The 20628-nt window shown below is 39.7% G+C and overlaps 1 protein-coding gene across 9 annotated transcripts in view; it reads right to left on the bottom strand.

The window, feature by feature from the left end:
• Positions 1–6962: 6962 nt before the first annotated feature.
• col12a1b (collagen, type XII, alpha 1b) overlaps positions 6963–20628 on the bottom strand; it is a 111473-nt gene continuing 97807 nt past the window's right edge. For 8 of the 9 annotated variants that reach the window (XM_056404537.1, XM_056404536.1, XM_056404539.1 and 5 more), the window contains 13 exons: positions 19865–19951; positions 18357–18410; positions 17827–17922; positions 16651–16704; positions 14545–14598; positions 14396–14449; positions 14003–14074; positions 13883–13918; positions 13375–13441; positions 13082–13267; positions 12170–12238; positions 10405–10575; positions 6963–7975 (listed from right to left, as the gene is read on the bottom strand). In XM_056404537.1, coding sequence (XP_056260512.1) covers positions 7854–7975; positions 10405–10575; positions 12170–12238; positions 13082–13267; positions 13375–13441; positions 13883–13918; positions 14003–14074; positions 14396–14449; positions 14545–14598; positions 16651–16704; positions 17827–17922; positions 18357–18410; positions 19865–19951 — 1122 coding nt within the window. In that variant the 3' untranslated portion in view covers positions 6963–7853. Of the gene's footprint in view, positions 10185–10404; positions 10576–12169; positions 12239–13081; positions 13268–13374; positions 13442–13882; positions 13919–14002; positions 14075–14395; positions 14450–14544; positions 14599–16650; positions 16705–17826; positions 17923–18356; positions 18411–19864; positions 19952–20628 lie in introns of all 9 variants that reach the window. The other variant, XM_056404542.1, reaches the window with a different exon arrangement.

Genomic DNA, 20628 nt, shown 5'->3' with positions numbered 1-20628 from the left:
GCCTTACTATACTATGACTTTTTTTTTTTTTTTACATTTTTATGCCTTACTATACTATGATTTTTTTTTTTTTTTACATTTTTATACCTTACTATACTATGATGTTTTTTTACTTTTTATGCCTTACTAAACTATAGCCTTTTTTTTTTTACCTTTTTATGCCTTACTATACTATGACTTTTTTTTTTTTTTACATTTTTATGCCTTACTATACAATGATGGTTTTTTTACCTTTTTATGCCTTACTATACTATGACTTCTTTTTTTTGACTTTTTATACCTTACTATACTATGATGTTATTTTGACTTTTTATGCCTTACTATATTATGATTTTTTTTTGACTTTTTATGCCTTACTATACTATGATATTTTTTTACTTTTTGTGCCTTACTATACTATGGCATTTTTTAAAACTTTTTTATGCCTTACTATACTATGATGTTTTTTTTTTTTTTACATTTTTATGCCTTACTATACTATGATTTTTTTTTTGACTTTTTATGCCTTACTATACTATGATTTTTTTTTTACTTTTTATGCCTTACTATACTATGACTTTTTTTTTTTTTTTTACATTTTTATGCCTTACTATAGTATGACGGTTTTTTGACTTTTTATACCTTACTATACTATGATGTTTTTTTGACTTTTTATGCCTTACTATACTATGATTTTTTTTTTTTAATTTTTATGCCTTACTATACAATGATGTTTTTTGACTTTTCATGCCTTACTATACTATGACTTTTTTTTTTTTTACATTGTTATGCCTTACTATACAATGATGTTTTTTGACCTTTGACGTATTTTGCAGTTTTTATACCTTACTATACTATGACTTTTTTTTTTTTTACATTTTTATGCCTTACTATACAGTGATGTTTTTTGACTTTTCATGCCTTACTATACTATGACTTTTTTTTTTTTTTACATTTCTATGCTTTACTATACTATGATGTTTTTTGACTTTTCATGCCTTACTATACTATGACTTTTTTTTTTTTTTTTTACATTTTTATGCCTTACTATACAATGATGTTTTTTGACCTTTGACGTATTTTGCAGTTTTTATACCTTACTATACTATGGCATTTTTTTTACATTTTTATGCCTTACTATACAATTATGTTTTTTTTACCTTTTTATGCCTTACTATACTATGACTTCTTTTTTTTTGACTTTTTATGCCTTACTATATTATGACTTTTTTTTTTTTTTTACATTTTTTTGCCTTACTATAGTATGACGGTTTTTTGACTTTTCATGCCTTACTATACTATGATTTTTTTTTTTTACATTTTTATGCCTTACTATACAGTGATGTTTTTTGACTTTTCATGCCTTACTATACTATGACTTTTTTTTTTTACATTGTTATGCCTTACTATACAATGATGTTTTTTGACCTTTGACGTATTTTGCAGTTTTTATACCTTACTATACTATGACTTTTTTTTTTTTACATTTTTATGCCTTACTATACAGTGATGTTTTTTGACTTTTCATGCCTTACTATACTATGACTTTTTTTTTTTTTACATTGTTATGCCTTACTATACTATGATGTTTTTTGACTTTTCATGCCTTACTATACTATGACTTTTTTTTTTTTTTTACATTTTTATGCTTTACTATACTATGATGTTTTTTGACTTTTCATGCCTTACTATACTATGACTTTTTTTTTTTTTTACATTTTTATGCCTTACTATACAATGATGTTTTTTGACCTTTGACGTATTTTGCAGTTTTTATACCTTACTATACTATGGCATTTTTTTTACATTTTTATGCCTTACTATACAATTATGTTTTTTTTACCTTTTTATGCCTTACTATACTATGACTTCTTTTTTTTTGACTTTTTATGCCTTACTATATTATGACTTTTTTTTTTTTTTTACATTTTTTTGCCTTACTATACTATGATGTTTTTTGACTTTTCATGCCTTACTATACTATGACTTTTTTTTTTTTTTACATTTTTATGCTTTACTATACTATGATGTTTTTTGACTTTTCATGCCTTACTATACTATGACTTTTTTTTTTTTTTTTACATTTTTATGCCTTACTATACAATGATGTTTTTTGACCTTTGACGTATTTTGCAGTTTTTATACCTTACTATACTATGGCATTTTTTTTACATTTTTATGCCTTACTATACAATTATGTTTTTTTTACCTTTTTATGCCTTACTATACTATGACTTCTTTTTTTTTGACTTTTTATGCCTTACTATATTATGACTTTTTTTTTTTTTTTACATTTTTTTGCCTTACTATACTATGATGTTTTTTGACTTTTCATGCCTTACTATACTATGACTTTTTTCTTTTTTTTACATTTTTATGCCTTACTATACAATGATGTTTTTTGACCTTTGACGTATTTTGCAGTTTTTATACCTTACTATACTATGGCATTTTTTTTTACTTTTTTATGCCTTACTATACTATATTATGACTTTTTTTATGTTCTTATACTATGATGTTTTATGAGATAGCTTTTCTAAGTAATGTGTAAATATTGTAATAGGCTCTGAAAGAAAACACAAAAGACAGCATTCACTGCAGTGACATCAATAAATATATATCTTTATTTGTGCATTAATAAACATTGGAATGTAGAGGTGTTCCCAGAGTTGTTGAAAATCGTTGAATACTGCATGTCCATCGTCCAGGATGTGGATTCAGTGTTGACTTCAGATAAAGGTCTTCTCCTTCGCTCCTTACTGAGAAACATCAAACAACGCCTTACTTTGACAACGCCTTTTTATGACATTTTATGCCTTACTATACTATGACTTTTTTTTTTTTACATTTTTATGCCTTACTATACTATGATGTTTTTTGACTTTTCATGCCTTACTATACTATGACTTTTTTTTTTTTTTTTTTTACATTTTTATGCCTTACTATACAATTATGTTTTTTGACCTTTGACGTATTTTGCAGTTTTTATACCTTACTATACTATGGCATTTTTTTTTAACTTTTTTATGCCTTACTATACTATATTATGACTTTTTTTATGTTCTTATACTATGATGTTTTATGTGATAGCTTTTCTAAGTAATGTGTAAATATTGTAATAGGCTTTGAAAGAAAACACAAAAGACAGCATTCACTGCAGTGACATCAATAAATATATATCTTTATTTGTGCATTAATAAACATTGGAATGTAGAGGTGTTCCAAGAGTTGTTGGAAATCGTTGAATACTGCATGTCCATCGTCCAGGATGTGGATTCAGTGTTGACATCAGATAAAGGTCTTCTCCTTCGCTCCCTACTGAGAAACATCAAACAACGCCTTACTTTGACAACTGACAACTTACTATATACTATGACGTTTTTATGACTTGCTATACCATGACGTTTTTTACCTTTTTATTCCTTACTATACTATGATGTTTTTTTATTTTTTATGCCTTACTAAACTATAACTTTTTTTTTTTTACCTTTTTATGCCTTACTATACTATTTTTTTTTTGACTTTTTATGCCTTATTATAGTATGACGTTTTTTTTTACGTTTTTATGCCTAACTAAACTATGACCTTTTTTTTGACTTTTTATATCTTACTATACTATGATGTTTTTTTTAACCTTTTTATGCCTTACTATACTATGATGTTTTTTGACTTTTTATGCCTCATTATACTATGACTTTTTTTTTTTTTAGCTTTTAATACCTTACTATACTATGATGTTTTTTTTACCTTTTTATTCCTTACTATACTATAACCTTTTTTTTTTTTACCTTTTTATGCCTTACTATAGTATGATGTTTGTTTTTTTTTACATTTTTATACCTTACTATACTATGATGTTTTTTTTTGACTTTTTATGCCTTACTATACTATGACTTCTTTTTTTTGACTTTTTATGCCTTACTATACTATGTTTTTTTTTCACTTTTTATGCCTTACTATACTATGACTTTTTTTTTTTTTTTTTTTACATTTTTATGCCTTACTATAGTATGACGGTTTTTTGACTTTTTATGCCTTACTATACTATGACTTTTTTTTTTTTTTTTTTACATTTTTATGCCTTACTATACTATGATGTTTTTTTGACTTTTTATGCCTTACTATACTATGATTTTTTTTTTGACTTTTTATGCCTTACTATACTATGACTTTTTTTTTTTTTTTTTTAATTTTTATGCCTTACTATACAATGATGTTTTTTGACCTTTGACGTATTTTGCAGTTTTTATACCTTACTATACTATGGCATTTTTTTTTAACATTTTTATGCCTTACTATACTATGACTTTTTTTATGCCTTACTATACTATGACTTTTTTATGCCTTACTATACTATGATGTTTTTTTGACTTTTTATGCCTTACTATACTATGACTTTTTTTTTTTTTTTAACATTTTTATGCCTTACTATACAATGATGTTTTTTTTTACCTTTTTATGCCTTACTATACTATGACTTTTTTTTTTTTTTACATTTTTATGCCTTACTATACTATGATGTTTTTTGACTTTTTTATGCCTTACTATACTAAATTATGACTTTTTTTATGTTCTTATATTATGATGTTTTATGTGATAGTTTTTCTAAGTAATGTGTAAATATTGTAATAGGCTCTGAAAGAAAACACAAAAGACAGCATTCACTGCAGTGACATCAATAAATATATATCTTTATTTGTGCATTAACAAACAGTGGAATGTAGAGGTGTTCCCAGAGTTGTTGGAAATCGTTGAATAGTGCATGTCCATCGTCCAGGATGTGGATTCAGTGTTGACTTCAGATAAAGGTTTTCTCCTTCGCTCCTTACTGAGAAACATCAAACAACGCCTTACTTTGACAACTGACAACTTACTATATACTATGACGTTTTTATGACTTGCTATACCATGACGTTTTTTACCTTTTTATTCCTTACTATACTATGATGTTTTTTACCTTTTTATGCCCTATAATACTATGACTTTTTTATGCTTAACTATACTATGACTTTTTTATGCCTTTTTTACTAGGATGTTTTTTTTACTTTTTATTCCTTACTATTCAATTATGTTTTTTTGACATTTTCATGCCGTACTATATGACATTTGTATCCTTTACTCTATAGTATAACATTTTGTGACTTCTTGATACCTTCCTATACTGAAGATTAGACTTAATATACTGTCTTTTTTATGCCTTACTATAGGATGACAAGTCTGAACCTATTCTGTCAGCAGCTGCCGCAGTGAATGAGGATCCTGAAATACTTTGCAGAGATACAATGTGAAGAGTTTTCAAACAATGTTTAATTTTGAGGGTTTTGTGAAGACTGGGTCAGATACAAACCAAAAGTGAAGAACAGTAGAGCCAAAAAGCGTGGTACGTCGTTCTTTGAAAAGCTAATAATTAGGAAGTATTGTTGTTGGGAGGTACTGACACAAATGTGATATAAAGTAGTGGTTCTCAAAAAGTCATATTAAAAAGATTTTTAAATGTCTGAGGTTTACCCTGGTGAACCACTGAAGCAACACTCAACAGTCTTTACAGATGCAGTATTTAAGACATGCAGATGTAAAGCTGAGGCCAGAGAGTATTTTTTCATCTTTCCTCTCTGATAATCTGAAATGGTTTGTGGGATCTTTGCCTTGTAAGTAGCAGCTACAGATGAGTCACAGTTGAGTAGAGATGATGAGGTGTTTCCATGGTGGAGACCTGATGTTTACAGCTTATAGATGATTAGTGCGTCTCACTCATGTGCTCAGCTATTAGGCTTTATGTTTGTGGCAGTGAATCAGGGGGAAAATATCTGAAGAGAAAAAAGTGGTGACGCTCATTCTCAGCAGCTCCTGGTTCAAGGCTGTTAAAGAAACGTGAGCACTGAGAGAGGCTGAGGAGAATAACACTTTAAGGCACTTTCCCCAATTTCCTGACTGCTGTATTTATTCCTGCCCGTCCAAGTTTCCACTACAGGATGGAGGTCTTTCCCTCAGATAAATAAAACAGTGCAAATGTGCAGATGAGTCAGTGGTATGCTCCGGGAGGGAGCAGATCCTGGTCTGACTGAAAACCTGGATGTGTCTGTGCTCTTTAACACTTCGTTTGATCATCGATTTGAACATGTTCCCCTGTAGTTTACCCATGAGCCCCCGTGTTTGGCCCAGATGCTCCTCTAGTTAGTGCAAGTTCTTGTCGGCCAAGTGCCCCTTAATGGAACATCTGATCGATCCAAGTGCTTCACTAAAGTGCTGTACTGTTGTTCAGTGTTTCCCCCAGTCGATCCAAGTGCCTCTCTTCACGCAGAGTGCCCCATTAGTCAGCCTAAGTGCCCCTCTCATGATCCTCTATCTTCCTGGAAAGTCTAGTGTCCCAGTAGTCTGTCCAGCCAAGTGCGAGTCCCCCTGTTCTCAGGCCAAGTGTCAGTCTAGTCCAGGTGCCCCACATGTGCCCTTGTAGTCAGTCTAAGTGCCCATCTAGTTAATGAAAATGCCCCCTCTAGCTATCAAGAGTGCTTTTATGATGATCCCATGTGCCCTACGAGTGAACCTCATGTCGGCCTCACTGGTCTGTCCAAGTCGACCTATCTGAAAAGGCTTTACTGCCCCCCTAGTCATCCCAAGTGCTGGTCCAGTCAGTCTTAATGCCCCTTTAGTGCCCATCTAGTCATCCTAAGAACCTCTTTTTTTAAAGTCTGGGTGCCCCAAGTGCTGCTCGTCCACGTGCTCCCCAGGTTGGTTCTGCTATGTTTGATGAAGTGCCCCCCCTGGTCAGGCTGAATGCCCCTTCAGTTAATCACATTGCCCATCTAGTTACCTCGACAGCCCCTTCAGGTAGCCGGAGTGCCCCTGTGGTCGGTGCAGATGCCCCTATAGTCGAGCCCAATGCCCCTCCAGTCAGTCCACTCAGCTTTTCCTTCAGAGTAAATTTAACCCTCCACCTGCAGTAGAGGTGAAACGACTCAAAAAAAACAAAAAACACACAGATGTAAATTTTCAGTAGTTTTATTGAAAAATGCCTCTTCTGTTTTCAGAAATAAATAAGAAAATAAGGCTGTGGAATTCACAATCTGCAGTTCAAACATGAAGCAGCAACACCATTTCCATAGTCTTGCACGCAGGTTTCGACTGCATTCGATACTGAGAAAATGACAAGAATGACAACAACTATATTCTGGTTAAAACAAAATTGAATGGTAACAAAAAAAAACAAAACAAAAAAAAAAAAAACATACTAAATATACACCACAGACATGCAATTCCACCTTTGGTAAAATTAGCTGTGACGGAATAAAGGAAAACTGATAAATATTAAGTCTAGAGATACAAAATGAAAGCTGTGTTTAACTGCCATAATGAAACTGAACCTCCTTACGAGACGACACTGATGACGAGGATTATACTGAACATACTGATGAAGTGTGACAGGAAAAAAAACTAAACAAAAACAATCTTATCTGATGTCGCGACACTGTGAACAAACATTTCATTCCTCCTCTACCATGCTAGCTTTGTTACAATGAGTGCACTGTTCAACACTGCTAGTTCATACAAACTCGATGCAAATATGTTACAAGCAAAAACACAAGTGGAAAAAGAAAGCTCACAGGTTTTTTCATGGAGTCTTACGTTTTTTTTCTTCCATTTTTTTTTTAAATTTTGCTCCCAAACTCTCCCCCCCTCCGTCCAAACCCTTCACCTGCCACAAAAATGAATATTCACATACGTTTTAAGGCATTTAAAGGTATTTTCCAATAAAGTCGAGGTGTCAAACCCCGTTTTTTTTTTTTGTTTAATTTCTGTGTGTAATGTGCATCATTCCAACAACAAACACAGGTTGAACAAAGGAAAAGAAAGAAGAAAAGAGAACATGGCTTGTCTTATGATGTTAGCCTGTTGGACGCCTTTCTTGATAGTGATCTCTTTCGACGCTGGTATTGCGACACCTCATCCTCCTCGGGCTCTGGCTCTACTCGGGTGTCGGGTTCAGGAGGGTACTGGCCTGCTCGGAGATAGTGTTTGGGCCAATTGAGCACAAAGTGGCAAATTTTTCTCTCAGTTTTTCTCAGCATGCACAAAAAGAACGGGTTGAAATGTAGTTTTTCTATGTGACTAAAGCTGCAGCACTGATACAGCTGGTTGGTCAACAGCAGGGGCGTGTCCACTGTGTTTCTGGGGGTGTTTGAGGGAGTTGGTTGTGTGAGAGCCAAATTTATTCATATTTTTTATAATGCACTAGTTTGTGAAAGTGTCAATCAGGAAGTGGTCTGGAGATAAACTAACACACAATCAGCCGGTCGAAGTTATCCTGTTTCAAAATCAGCTAAAAAGAGCGGGAACTAGAAGGTCTGTTAACTTCAATATTTTAAACCCTTGTTCATTTGATCAGCAGCTGCTGCACCAGCTGCTCGTTCACACTACAGATGAATTATGTGTTTGTGTCACTGTGTAAAATCCACCGAATTCCTGAAGGTTCCTATTGAATCGTGAACTCGTCTCTTATCAATAAGAAATGTAGAAAACATTCAGGTCGCAGCTTTTTGTTTTATCTGTGTCAGTGAAACAACGTCTGAACTTTGCATCAGCTACAGTTAAAGTTTATCTGGTGTTTGGACTCATGTACATGAAGAGGGAGGATGAATCTCTAAAGCTATCAATAATTTAAACTTATTATTACTAAAGAATCACAACCTTGATTATCTGTACCAAGAAACAAGGTGTGTTCAATACTTAATATTTAATATCTCATACAGGTGAGTTTGTGTCATCGTCAGGTTGTTTCTACAAACTGTGAAAATGTTTCTGTCTCTGAACCAAAGGCGCTCAGAGATCTTTGATCTTTAGTTACTGACGACTTTAGTTACTTCACATGTTGGAAGTGAAAACTAACCCTGAAGTGTCGCGGTGCAGCAGCTTCATCTGAGTAAGAGCTTTATCATTAAATGACCTTTGACTTTGTAACTGAACACTGTTGTAGTGAGCGGCTGCGATGAAACAGTCATTGCTGATTTCTATGGCGCAACACGCTCAAAAAGAAGATCATGTGATGTGACTAAAAGCTCCAGAACAACTACTTAACTGACCGTGTGGTGATGTTTTCTCCAAAAATAAATAATCTTTAACCTGAGATCTCCCTCCAACACGCCTCCTGATGGACTATGATTGGCCGAGACATCACCGCTGTGACCCCGCCCCCTCTGTCCTTGGACACGCCCCTGGTGAACACCTCAGTGCTTGTATCTTTTCACTTGCTGATGTTACAGGTGTTTGTGTGGTTACAGAGTCATTTCTCCACAACTCATTCATTTACAAAATAAAACAACAAAACACTTCGACATTAAAATCAAGTACGACTTCTTCTACCAGCGCGCGGAGAAACTCCTGCGGCGCCGCATTGTTAGTTTGTCAGAAACACACAGATACAGTTGAGCTGGTTTTTTGGGGAGAAAAGTAAAATAAAACCAAAAAAAAAGAGAAAAGCTGGATTCTTTTTTTTTTTTTGTACATGAAGTGTAAAATCTCAACCTTCAGGGTCACATGTGCAGAAGTGATTCAGTCTGGCCCTGAGCAGTTCAAAACAGCTACAAACACATGGGCAGGAAAATAAAAAAAGAGGCGTTTGTTGGCATTCAGCAAGCAGCAGGTTGTTGTTTGCAAGGCACAAGCTTTAAAACTACAGATGTTAAAAAGTAAATTTAGTGGACTTGGTTCAAACATCATTTACAAGGCACAAATTAGTTTATTTACACGTCACCTCGAGAGAAATGCTGTTAACAGAGTTGTTGCTGCTGTTGTTGCTGGTGATGCTGTGGTGGGTGCACTTGTGTCTCTGTTACAAATCCACCTTTGTTAGTATTTGCTGGTTGTTTGTTGTTGTTGTTGTTTGGTGCATGCTCCTCCACTGAACACAAGGTTTTCTTTGTTTGGTCTTTGGCTTCAAGATGCAAACAGGCCACTAAACAGGCCGGTACCGTCACCGCTGCTGCTGGTGGGGTTTGTTCTACTGGCTGTGAGTCGTTGTTAGTACTGGTTCCCTCTTTGTTGTTGTTGTTTTTCAGCATAGTTTGTTAATGGTTTCCTTTGGCGGTTATCCTTTAAACAGCTCTAGAGCATGTGAGCAAGGGTTTCAGTTACAGGGCTTTGAGTTTTTTTTTTTTTCAGGAAGTCAGTGAAAGCAGCACAGGCGGCACAGAAAGTCTACTATGGTGAACCTGAAACAGGCCAAAGAGGATGAAGGTGTCAGTCAGGTCAAAGCAGGAGACGGAGAATCAACACCTTAAAGTCTCTGTAATGATTAGTGGCTATAAGTTACTGTAGTTTCCACACATGCATTAAACCTCCTTCACTTGTTAAATATCAACAGTGTATGAGCTACGTTTAAAAGCTACAGGACGTCATTAAATCACCTCCAGGCGCCGGTCTCATACGTACCTACGTATCCTTGCCCGTTGTAAGGAATACCGACGCACTGAGAAGAGTCGCAGTATCCGGGAGGTCCGGGAGGTCCACGCACTCCGGCGTATCCTGGACGTCCGGGGGGGCCGCGAGGTCCAGCGGAGCCTGAAGGGCCTGGGGGTCCTGTCCTGCTTTCTCCTTGGGGACCTGTTAGAAAAGTGTTGACAGATGAGTCACGTGTCACTTCCTGTCAAACCCCCGATCACATCTTACAGGTCATAACACTGTGCACTAACATATCAATAACTTCATATTTAAGAACTCCAACTGTAGATAGATCACGTGTATTTAAAGTGAACAAAGACTCAGTTGATGAATCAGTCTTTTGATCAAGAAAATTAATCACTATATTGATAACTGATTGATTGTTCTGGGTGGAGCTTCTCAAAATTGAACGACCAGGTTTCTTTGTGCTTTGAACTGTTGGTCGAACAAAACGAGATATTTGACGACGTGAACTTTGAAGTTGCCAACCTGCCGTCGGTTCAGGGAGATAACGGAGGAGAAGGAGGAAAATAAAAATGACTTCCCTGTTTTCCACAGAGCCAATCTGTGACAGGATCCAAAGTAAACGAGTGTCAGGAAACAGGACGTCTGTTGAATCCTTATGAAGACAAACTAAAAGTCTGTCGTGTTTCCTGAAGCTTCAGCGAAGGTTTGAGTTTACTCACGGAGACTGTTCTGCATGTGGCTCTGCTTTTACGATCATGCTTGGAAATTCAGCTTTGCTTGTTGTTTCTGATTCATTTGGAGATGAAATCAGATTTATTACTGTCTTGTAAAACTGCCTCAAGTAACCCCCCCCCCCCCCCCCCCCCGCCGCGTTTCATGATCTCTGAACCAAACAGATAATTATGGCTCAGTGTCATCACTCTGCTCCACATCCAGCTGGAAACGTAACATGTTAAAGAAAAGCTGTTGCAACTGTTGCTGACAGTCTCGGGCACAACGTTTGGAACATAAAAAACTCAAGTATGAGGGGGGGGGGGGGGTCTACTGATCCCTCTCCCCCTCTGCGTTATGTCTAGACGTGGACAAAGCCGGCTTGGAAAGTTTCCCTGTCGGTTCGTCTCCTCGCCGTCCTCCCATGTGTTGTGAATGAACCTCTTCCACCATGACTCACTGCCGTCCACTTCCTCCGCTGTTTCCACAACTCGACCCTGTTTGCTTCAGGAAGGGATTTTTTCCCTCCTTCTGTCTGACGGGCTGGATGGTGTCCGCGGTGTGAGGCTGAAGTCTGGATTACAGGGGGGGGGGGTGACATCATCATCCGCGGTCGCTGTTTGAGCTGATCTTTGCAGAAATAGCTCCAGAGTTTTGTAGGGAAGTGACATCCTCATTACATTTCTGTCCTGAGGAGTTACACGTCGTCTCATTGATCTGACGTGGGGTAATAAATATTGATCAGAGCGATCACGTCTCCGTTTCCAAACGCAGAACATTGGGTGTTTCTATTGGCTGAGCTCATCCACTCAGAGCCGAGTGAAGGTGAACTACAAAACAGGAAACACACACTTTGTTTGTGGATTGTGAGACGGATGTTTGATACGACTGCAGCCTGAAGCTGCTGGTTCAGATTCACAATCAGTGAATAGATGAAACTGATGGAGGAAATTCTACGTGTGGCAGTAAGTTACTGTGTCTCGGTTCTTTGAGCTGAGTGAACGTGAACGTCGCGTCAGCTTTTCCTGGAGGTTTTGTGAGGATCGTGTTGACGGCGTGTGGATGAGATGATTCGTACCTGCTGGCCCTCTGGGTCCCTTCTGTCCAACTCCTGACACTCCTCGGTCGCCTTTCTCTCCTGCAGGACCTGAAGGGAACACACTGAGTCACTGCTGTGTCTAACAGGGTCAACAGTCATCACACACCTGTACTTACAGGTTAACACTGAGGATGTGGATGTAAAACACTTGGATTTTAGCAGCTAACACACTGTTTCCTGGTCACATGTTGGAGCCTCTGTCCTGCTGATGGTTTTGTGTCTTAAGTCTGTTCTTCAGCAGGTAAAACACATTATCAACTTTACTGGTGTCACGTGACTCACTGAGTCCCTCGTCTGTATGTAGGACATTTAAACAGGATCAGTTTGTGGCTGAATTGTTTTAAACTGGAGGATTCAAGGAGTCGAACACTTGGATCTTAACATCCTTGAAATAAATAGAAATAAAAGTCACTTGAAGCTGAGTAGTCTTTGTTTCACTTCTGATCCAGGAAGCCAAAACACCAGAGAACATCTGCAAGTGTGAGATGTTGATAATTCTCTGCCGTGCACTTCAGCGTGTTTACTGAGCATTATTCTAAACCTTCTAACAGTTACTGTGTAAACACGCTGATGGTTTTCTCGTGGAGCTTCATCCTGTTGTGTGAGAGCTACTTGGAATAAGCCTCTTTTTCTGGTATGAAAAGTGTTGTTAGTTTTATTTTGTGTCTTTGTGAAACAAAAGCAGAGAGAGCTGCAGACCTCAGGTCAGATCTCTCACCATGAGTAGAAGGAAGCAGATCACTCAAGTGAGAATCAGAGGTGACTTATGAAGCCACGCCTCGTTAGCATCTCGTGATGCTTTTCCTCTTGCGCTCTAAATAATCACTGTGTGTTCTCAGGCTCTATAATTTTAGAAATCATTGGTTTATTTTTAGACTGACGAGGTCGTACCTCTCTCTCCCTGCTGCCCAGGTAAACCTGGACTTCCCGGGAAGCCGTTCCTTCCCGTGGCGCCTGGCTCTCCGCGGGGTCCCTGCCTGCCAGTAGGTCCGGGAGGCCCCGGAGGTCCTGGGTGATTGTTGCGGTGCATGCCGTTGGGGATCTGGTTCAGTAACGTGTTGACTCGAGTCATTTGTGCTGCAGCGGCCGAGGAGAAGAAGAAGAAGAAGAAAGGAGCATTAAAACAAAGAGCGAGAGTCCGACTCTGGAGTCAGGATGTTTTAACCAGAACCTCCACGACTCACCGTTTACCAGCTGCTCACAAACTTGTCTGGCAATGGACCGCATCATGTTCTGAGGAGCGAAGTCGCCCTGCGCACAGACACCGAGGATTTAAGATTTAACACACATCCAGGATTTTATACCAAACCTCTGTTCAATGTGTCTGAAGTTTATTAACATTTCAAATGTTTTTCTGAAAGTTTGTGGCTCCAGATTTTTCTGATGGTTGTTTAATATTATTTTAATCCCCTGTTTGTTTTCTGATCTCTCTTCGTTTTGTTTTGAAATACTTTGTATTTGTGGATCTTTCTGTGTATTTAGATCTGGGGAACTACAGCTATGAACTGCATTTCCCATGAATACCTGCATGAAAAATCCCAGGTGTGTTCTCTCTGATGTAGTTTTAATCAGTCACAATCAATAAAAGCCTGACACACTTGTTACACAGGACGTTTAGAATCTCACTTTGATTAAAACTTGTCATTTGAAGTTTCTGAGACGCTGAAAAGAAATAAAATAAGAGTTACTCACTCTCTCTCCCTTGTCTCCCTTGGGGCCGATAGCACCCTAAAGACACAAACACAAAACAGTTTAAACCAGTGACCCTCAGAGATGCTGGGGATGGACACAGCCGCCATGACAGTCACTCACAGAAGGACCGGAGTCTCCGGGCTTTCCTGGTTTTCCTGCAGCACCTGGTATTCCTGGAGATCCTGGAGGTCCCTGTGAGGGAACGCAGAGAGCCAATGAGAAGACTGGGATCTAAACATCATCACATTCACCTATAAAACAGTTTCTTCTACAGGAATATTTCCCCACATGAATCACAGAAGATTAAATATCACAATCATCTGTCCTGATGAACATTTAGAGATCAGAAAATTGAAGTTCCCTCCGCACCAATCAGCTCGTTTAAACTGGCTGGAGTCAAACTAAACAAACAGACACCAGCTTGTTCTTGAGCAAGGCACTTAAAGGTTTAATTGTTTCAGCTTGGTGAAACAAGCTGCTGCCTCTCAGGTGTTAAACCATTGAACGCCTCACCATGGGCCCTGCGGGGCCTCTGGGTCCAGCCGGTCCTTCCTTTCCTTGAGGGCCCTGAAATTAAAAGATGGTGACTTAAGAAACTGAACTCATCCTGTTCATGTTTAAAGAATTCAGAGAGCATGGTTGCCATTAAAGTCTGTACTCACTCTCACTCCAGCTGGTCCGATCGGGCCGACGGCACCGGGAGGACCAGGTGAGCCCTGCAAACACAGACACGGATCAAATCGAAGCCACGCTCCTCCTTCCTCTAAACGCAGAACTTAAAGGTCACCGTCACCAACTCAAACCGGTTTGTTTCAGAGCTGCACTTCTGCGTGTCCAACAGTAAATCTCCTTCTTTGCGCTCATTTGCTCAGAAACCCTGCTCACTACTTTTTATTGTCAATCCTCTCTGGTCTTTGATGCCTTGGCATAAAATTTACAGGGAACATAATATATTCCAGATCCATTTTATTGGCCATTATAAACCAGGGCCTGCATGGTCTGCAAGTCATTAAATGCATGTTGCTATAGCATCTGCTCCAACATGGTCACCTGCAGCCTGCCTGCTCCATCAACACCAGCACTGGGAGAGACGCTCAGTGGGCTGCTTTAATTTGAACATGGAGCTGATTAATCAGTGTTACTCATGAGTGTACGGAGGCTGTGATGATGATGATGAAGGCTACAGCTGCTGTGTCACAGGTTGGATTTCTATTCACATGTCCTGCGAAAACACTTGGTCCCTAAACATCCCCCCTGCAGGACAAACATGAACCTGCAGGAGGTTCGCCACCGAGAGCCGGCTCCAAACTTCAGATTCCTCATCTTTATTTTGATTCTGTCGGTTCCTTTAAGTGGCGCTAGTTTCAGTCTCAGTACCAGGTCACGTTCAGTCTGCCGGCGCGGTTGGTGGGTGTTTGCCAACCGACAATCAAACAAAACAAGAAGAAGAAGCAGCAGCGTGTACTCTTACTGCACAACACTGCACAAAGTGGTTAATGTAACAGCAAAACGCCTTCGCCAGCATGGTTACAGATCATCAAGTGTGTCTCACTCCTAACAGCAGGACAGTAAAACAGCTTCACGTCACTGTTTTTGATGTATCTTTGTGTGTGTGAGACTTATTGAGAGAAGCTTCATCTTACTGTGAAATGAGAACCGGCCTCTCTTCTAGAACTTGTGGAAACAGCTTGTTTAGCTAAACTACACTCAACGTCACTTCACCTCTTCCTCCACTGCAGCTTGGTTCAAAAAATAAAACCCTGAAACCTGCTGGATGTGAAACTGATGTCCTCTACGTGCATGTCAGGGTGAAACGCTTCCGCAGGGGAATTCTTTTAAAATCCTTCGAAGCAGAAATCCTCAGGTCAAGCTTGAAGAGGTAAACACACACCACTCCACAGGTCAAGAGAGGGCACAGGAGCCACTTGTGACAGGTTTAATGGCGCCTATCTGCACTGATCTTCTGGGAGGGATCGCCGGACTTGAAGTGACAGAAAACGCTGAAGGCCTGGACAACACTCAGGAGGTTTTTTTCAGACCCTCCAGCACTTAAGAGTTCGTTTACCTTCTTATGGGCTCAACTGCTGTCTAATCTTAGACGGGATCAGACCTCTGACCTCTGACCTCAGCTGGAGACGAGTCAGATCACTCACAGCTTGTCTGAATTTCTCTCTGACCGTCCTGTTTAAATGTTTTTGTATTTTTGTCTAAAAATAAAAAGTAAAGGATGAGCAGCTTCTGTGAATGTCGCTGCCGTGTTCATGAATACGTCACTGGAAGAAGAAGCTTTGAAGTAAATGGATGAATCTTAAGACTCCATCTCTTTCCACTCCATAAAATGTACACATCGAGACCAAGATGTCACCTGATATTCTTCGCTCGGTATTTTATCAACAGACAGTTTCATCCCGTTGAGAGGTTTCAAGATGACTCACTCCTCAGTGACCTAAGACGTTCTTTAGGTTCACGCCAACAGTTTCTTTTTGAGCTTAGTTGTAGCAGCCGCCTGCAGAGCGACACTTTAACACGGCTGTGAATCAAGGCGACTTGTTCTTGGCTCGTTCGCTGGCAAATTTAATATAAAAGTAATATTCAGAAACCTGCTGCGGAGAAACACACTCCCTTCTTCTCCATGAATCCTCCCCAGCTGGAAAAGTATCTGCATCCAGCCACAGGGCTCAACGCCAGACTAGTAGTCAAACGGTGAATTATCCTTGTTTCCTGTTTAAGATCCAAAAACCTTTTTGTTTTGCCAGAGATGCACTTACTTTTTGTCCAGGTAAGCCAGAGTCACCGGGGTCTCCCTTTGGTCCAGGGCGGCCCTGAGGAGACAAACCAACAAGATGGATGAAGCAGCGTGACTTTAACACATGAGATTCAGAGGATCAATGTTCTGCCAGTGGCGACGCTGCGTCCCAGGTGAACAGACACCTTCATACCTGCATTCAAACAAGTGTCAGGTAAATGTACTTCAGTATCAAAAGTAGTTAAGCTCAGTGGCAGCTGGTGGAGAAGCAGCTGATTTTAGAAGCAGAGGAGACACTGGAGGACGAGTTAGAAAATATCTGGTTCTTTTATCAAACAGTCGAAGGTACAAGCCTCAAATTCAAATTTTCAAATTTTTCATCACATGTCGCTGTAAAAATGGCAGAAGCTTAATTTGACATTTCGTAGAACCACAACTTGTAGATTAAATTAATTCAACCTCCAGATCTTTGGTCATTTTCAGATTAATTTAGCAGCTACAGAGCTGTGTTGTGTCACCCCTCGGGCTGGACTCATCTCCATAGCAACGGTGGCTGAGACAGAAAACATGATTTCTCATAAAACAAGTTGATGATCAAAACATGAACCTATAGTTTCTATACGAGTCTGCCGGGGAAACCAGGGAGACGCTGGAGGTTAAACTGCAGTCTTTCGAGAGACATCTCACCGGTGTTTCTGTAGACTAAAGACGCTGTGCTGCTTTATAATCGCAGCACAACGGTTCATATGTTTAATATTTTAAATCTCAATCTGCAGAGTAATTTAGAAACTAGTAAAATAGCTGAATAAAGCGGATTCTCTGGGACAGGACGCAGTTACGTCACTGTGTCTTCTGTGACCTTTGACGAGACAAAACGAAGGAACATTTCTGTTTAATTTGGGTTCGTCTCATCTCCGAGAAGGAAATCCAAACTCTGATTTATTAACATTCGGTGATATTGAGGTTTCAGGTCTTCTTGGTATCACTTCTCCGTCTCAGACATGGAGGAATGCGAGTCTCTGCCACAGATACTCCCCAGCTTGTAAATTCCCTTCAAAAATAAATCGCCAAATAATCCCCGCTCTAGTGTGCTGAGGCATCCTGGGATTTATGTTTGGTTGCTGACAACACTGAAATCGTGTGTGTGTGTGGCTCAGAGCGGGGAGTGTGTGTGGCTCAGGTGTGTTTATAGACTCACAGCCTCTCCTGGAATCGACATCCCGCTGGGTCCTTGAGGGCCGGGCAGACCCATGGGCCCAGGTGGTCCGAGATCTCCCCGCGGGCCGAGCGGTCCCTTTTGAAACACAGAGAGAGAGAGAGAAAGAGAGAGAGAGACGGTCAGATAAGAAACATTTAAACACAGGAGGAGTTTGTTGTTGATGTCTGCTGGTGCGTCTCATCCCAGTCAAAGCAAAACTAATGTGGCAATCTGTTAAAAAGACCAAGAGGAAATGCTGAACGCTGCTGCGCGGATCAAAACTAACCTTCCCTTCATGTCACAGACAACAGCAAAAACACTCATTTAATAAGTGGAATCAGATGTGCTTACTCTCTTCAAAGCTTTCATACTTTAAACAATCTTTTGTTTTCATCCTGGGCAGATAACTCCAGACTCTGATCCAGCTCAGAAAAAAAACTCTCATTGATTTTTGATTTTTCTCCACAGCTTTAATTAAAAGTTTTAAAGATGAGACGGACAAAAGAGGAAGTCGTCTTAAAGATACTTACGACAGGACCAGCCTCTCCTCTCTCACCTCGGGGACCTTTGCTGCCGGGGGCACCCTGAGGAGGAGGAGGAACATTTATCACGTTAACACAACAGAGACGAGAGAGAACAGACCGAAGGTGGAAACTGTGGAAAATATCTCCCTCGAAGACCCTGAAGACCTGAAGACCTGGCTCCAAATCTAAAGTATTTCACTGAAACTTTCAATGTTCCTCATGAGTGAGTGACCGAGTCACAACAACATGTTCAGCTTTTATTTCCTGAGAGTCTAACACCTCAAAGCTCCGATAATCCTCTTCATCAGGACTGTGTGGGATGAAATGTTCGAGCTCATCACTCAGAGAGCTGACGGAAAAATGAGAAAATAAACTGTAGTTTGTTTTGACTCACACACACACACACACACACACACACACACACACACACACACACACACACACACACACACACACACACACCCCTGTGAACTGTTTCCTCCTGTTTGTTTGACAAAAACTATGACGGAGCCTTTTTAAAACTTAAACGTCTTTGAGTTACTGTGACACATTTTTCATGATATTTGTGAACGACAAGAGAAACACGGACCAACACCAGCGTTAGCCGCTTCCTTACAGGACAGCGTGCAGCTGGTTAGATGGATGTTAGGGGCGGTCAGAGGGGAGGAGAGGAGGCTGGAGGTTCATCCATCAACTGTCAGTCAGGTCGACCCTCAACATGCTGCGCCACAGTTTACCTTCTCCCCTCTCTTAAAAGATTTTATGAGCCATTGCAAAGAAGCTTTCCTGTGGTTATTGTGCTTCAGGGCGCCATATTATCCCTTGTCCAACATACAGTATATAAATAACCATAAATAACCTGACAGGAGAGGGCTTTTAGAAATAAAAGCCCTGTATTTAGGTAACAGCAAGTAAAGAAAACAGGTTTTAAAATGTGCTGGAGGTGAAAAAGTAACAGTGAAAAATGTCAGAAAGTTCAATCCCTAAAACTGGAGATGAGTGAAGAAGCAGGAAAATCCCCACAGAGACTGTTGGAAGGATCACATGCATCCTTTTTCTTTCTTTAATCTTTGACCATAAGATTACATCTCTCACTTTATATTTCATGTCCACCTCGTTACATCTCCCCGCTGGCTCACAAACACTGTGTGTGTTGGTCTGAAGTCTGTTTGGGGGTGTTCACATTCTCACGGCACGTCGTTGTAAAAACATCAGTGTATGTGTGGGAAATGACCCGTGCTTGGTTTATACATCTGGACCCAGGACTGGAAAAAACGATGCCAGTGAACATGGTCCAGGCAGCCATCATGTTTCCTTCAAAATGTGTCTGGCATGATGGTCTCTGGGAGACGGGGCCGGGCGGTCAGATAAAAGTAGAAAAGTAAAAGATTTCTCCCCGAAATGTCGAAGTGTCCAAAATGGAAATACAGAAAGTCTAAACTGTGTAAATGTTCTTAGTTCTGCCGCTCCTCTGCAAAGACACATGCTGACAGATAGACTGAGGAGGTTCTTACCACTGGACCCTGAGGCCCTGGGAGCCCGTTGGCCTCTGAGGTGCAGGTACAGGAGTTGGGGAGAGACGGACACTTCAGCTCATCTCTCTGTTGGAGAAGGAAACAGACAATTCATCCGTCAAAAACAACAGAAAATAGAAGAGAAAGAAGCTCCAGACAGACAGAGCGTCTGAAAGAGCAGGATCACACCAGCCAAAGAAAAATCACGTCCAAGTTTCAAACGATTCACCTCCGGACCGGCGTTCACATCTGAGAGCGTCCGTGTCACTTCATTAGCAGCAGATGATTCACACATTCACGGCTCAGAGCGTAAAACATTAACGCGTAAACTGTGAGTGAGCGTCCTAACAAGGTGTCTACAGCCGCAGCAGAAACACTTCAGCACATCTCAAGTGTTTCCTTCCAGAATCTTCCAAAAACATTTTAACTAGAAACAACACAGCGTGCAGAGTGTCCCTGAATGCCCCCCGAAAAATGTTTCCGTGTCCGCACGTCACTCCTGAGGTAAACAGTTTAGACAGCATTTCTGTACGTTTAACTCTTGCACAAGACAAAGAGCAGAGCCAGGGTTCTGATCTGTGGTGTTTTCTGGAGCCGATCGGCCAACAAAGGATACCAGAACAAATCTGCGGGCGCCGTGACAGCACCCTGGGTGATTTTCCAGTTGGGGGGGGGGGGGGGGCACACACACATTTTCTGGTTCAGAGATTTCAGCACAATGATAAAATTAAGCTTTTCTGAAAGTAAAAACCTCAAGAAAACAG

This window comes from Seriola aureovittata, chromosome 19, assembly GCF_021018895.1.
Source record: "Seriola aureovittata isolate HTS-2021-v1 ecotype China chromosome 19, ASM2101889v1, whole genome shotgun sequence".
Classification (NCBI taxonomy): domain Eukaryota; kingdom Metazoa; phylum Chordata; class Actinopteri; order Carangiformes; family Carangidae; genus Seriola; species Seriola aureovittata.
Note: the sequence above shows the minus strand (reverse complement) of the source record. Positions and strands in the feature narration are given on the sequence as shown.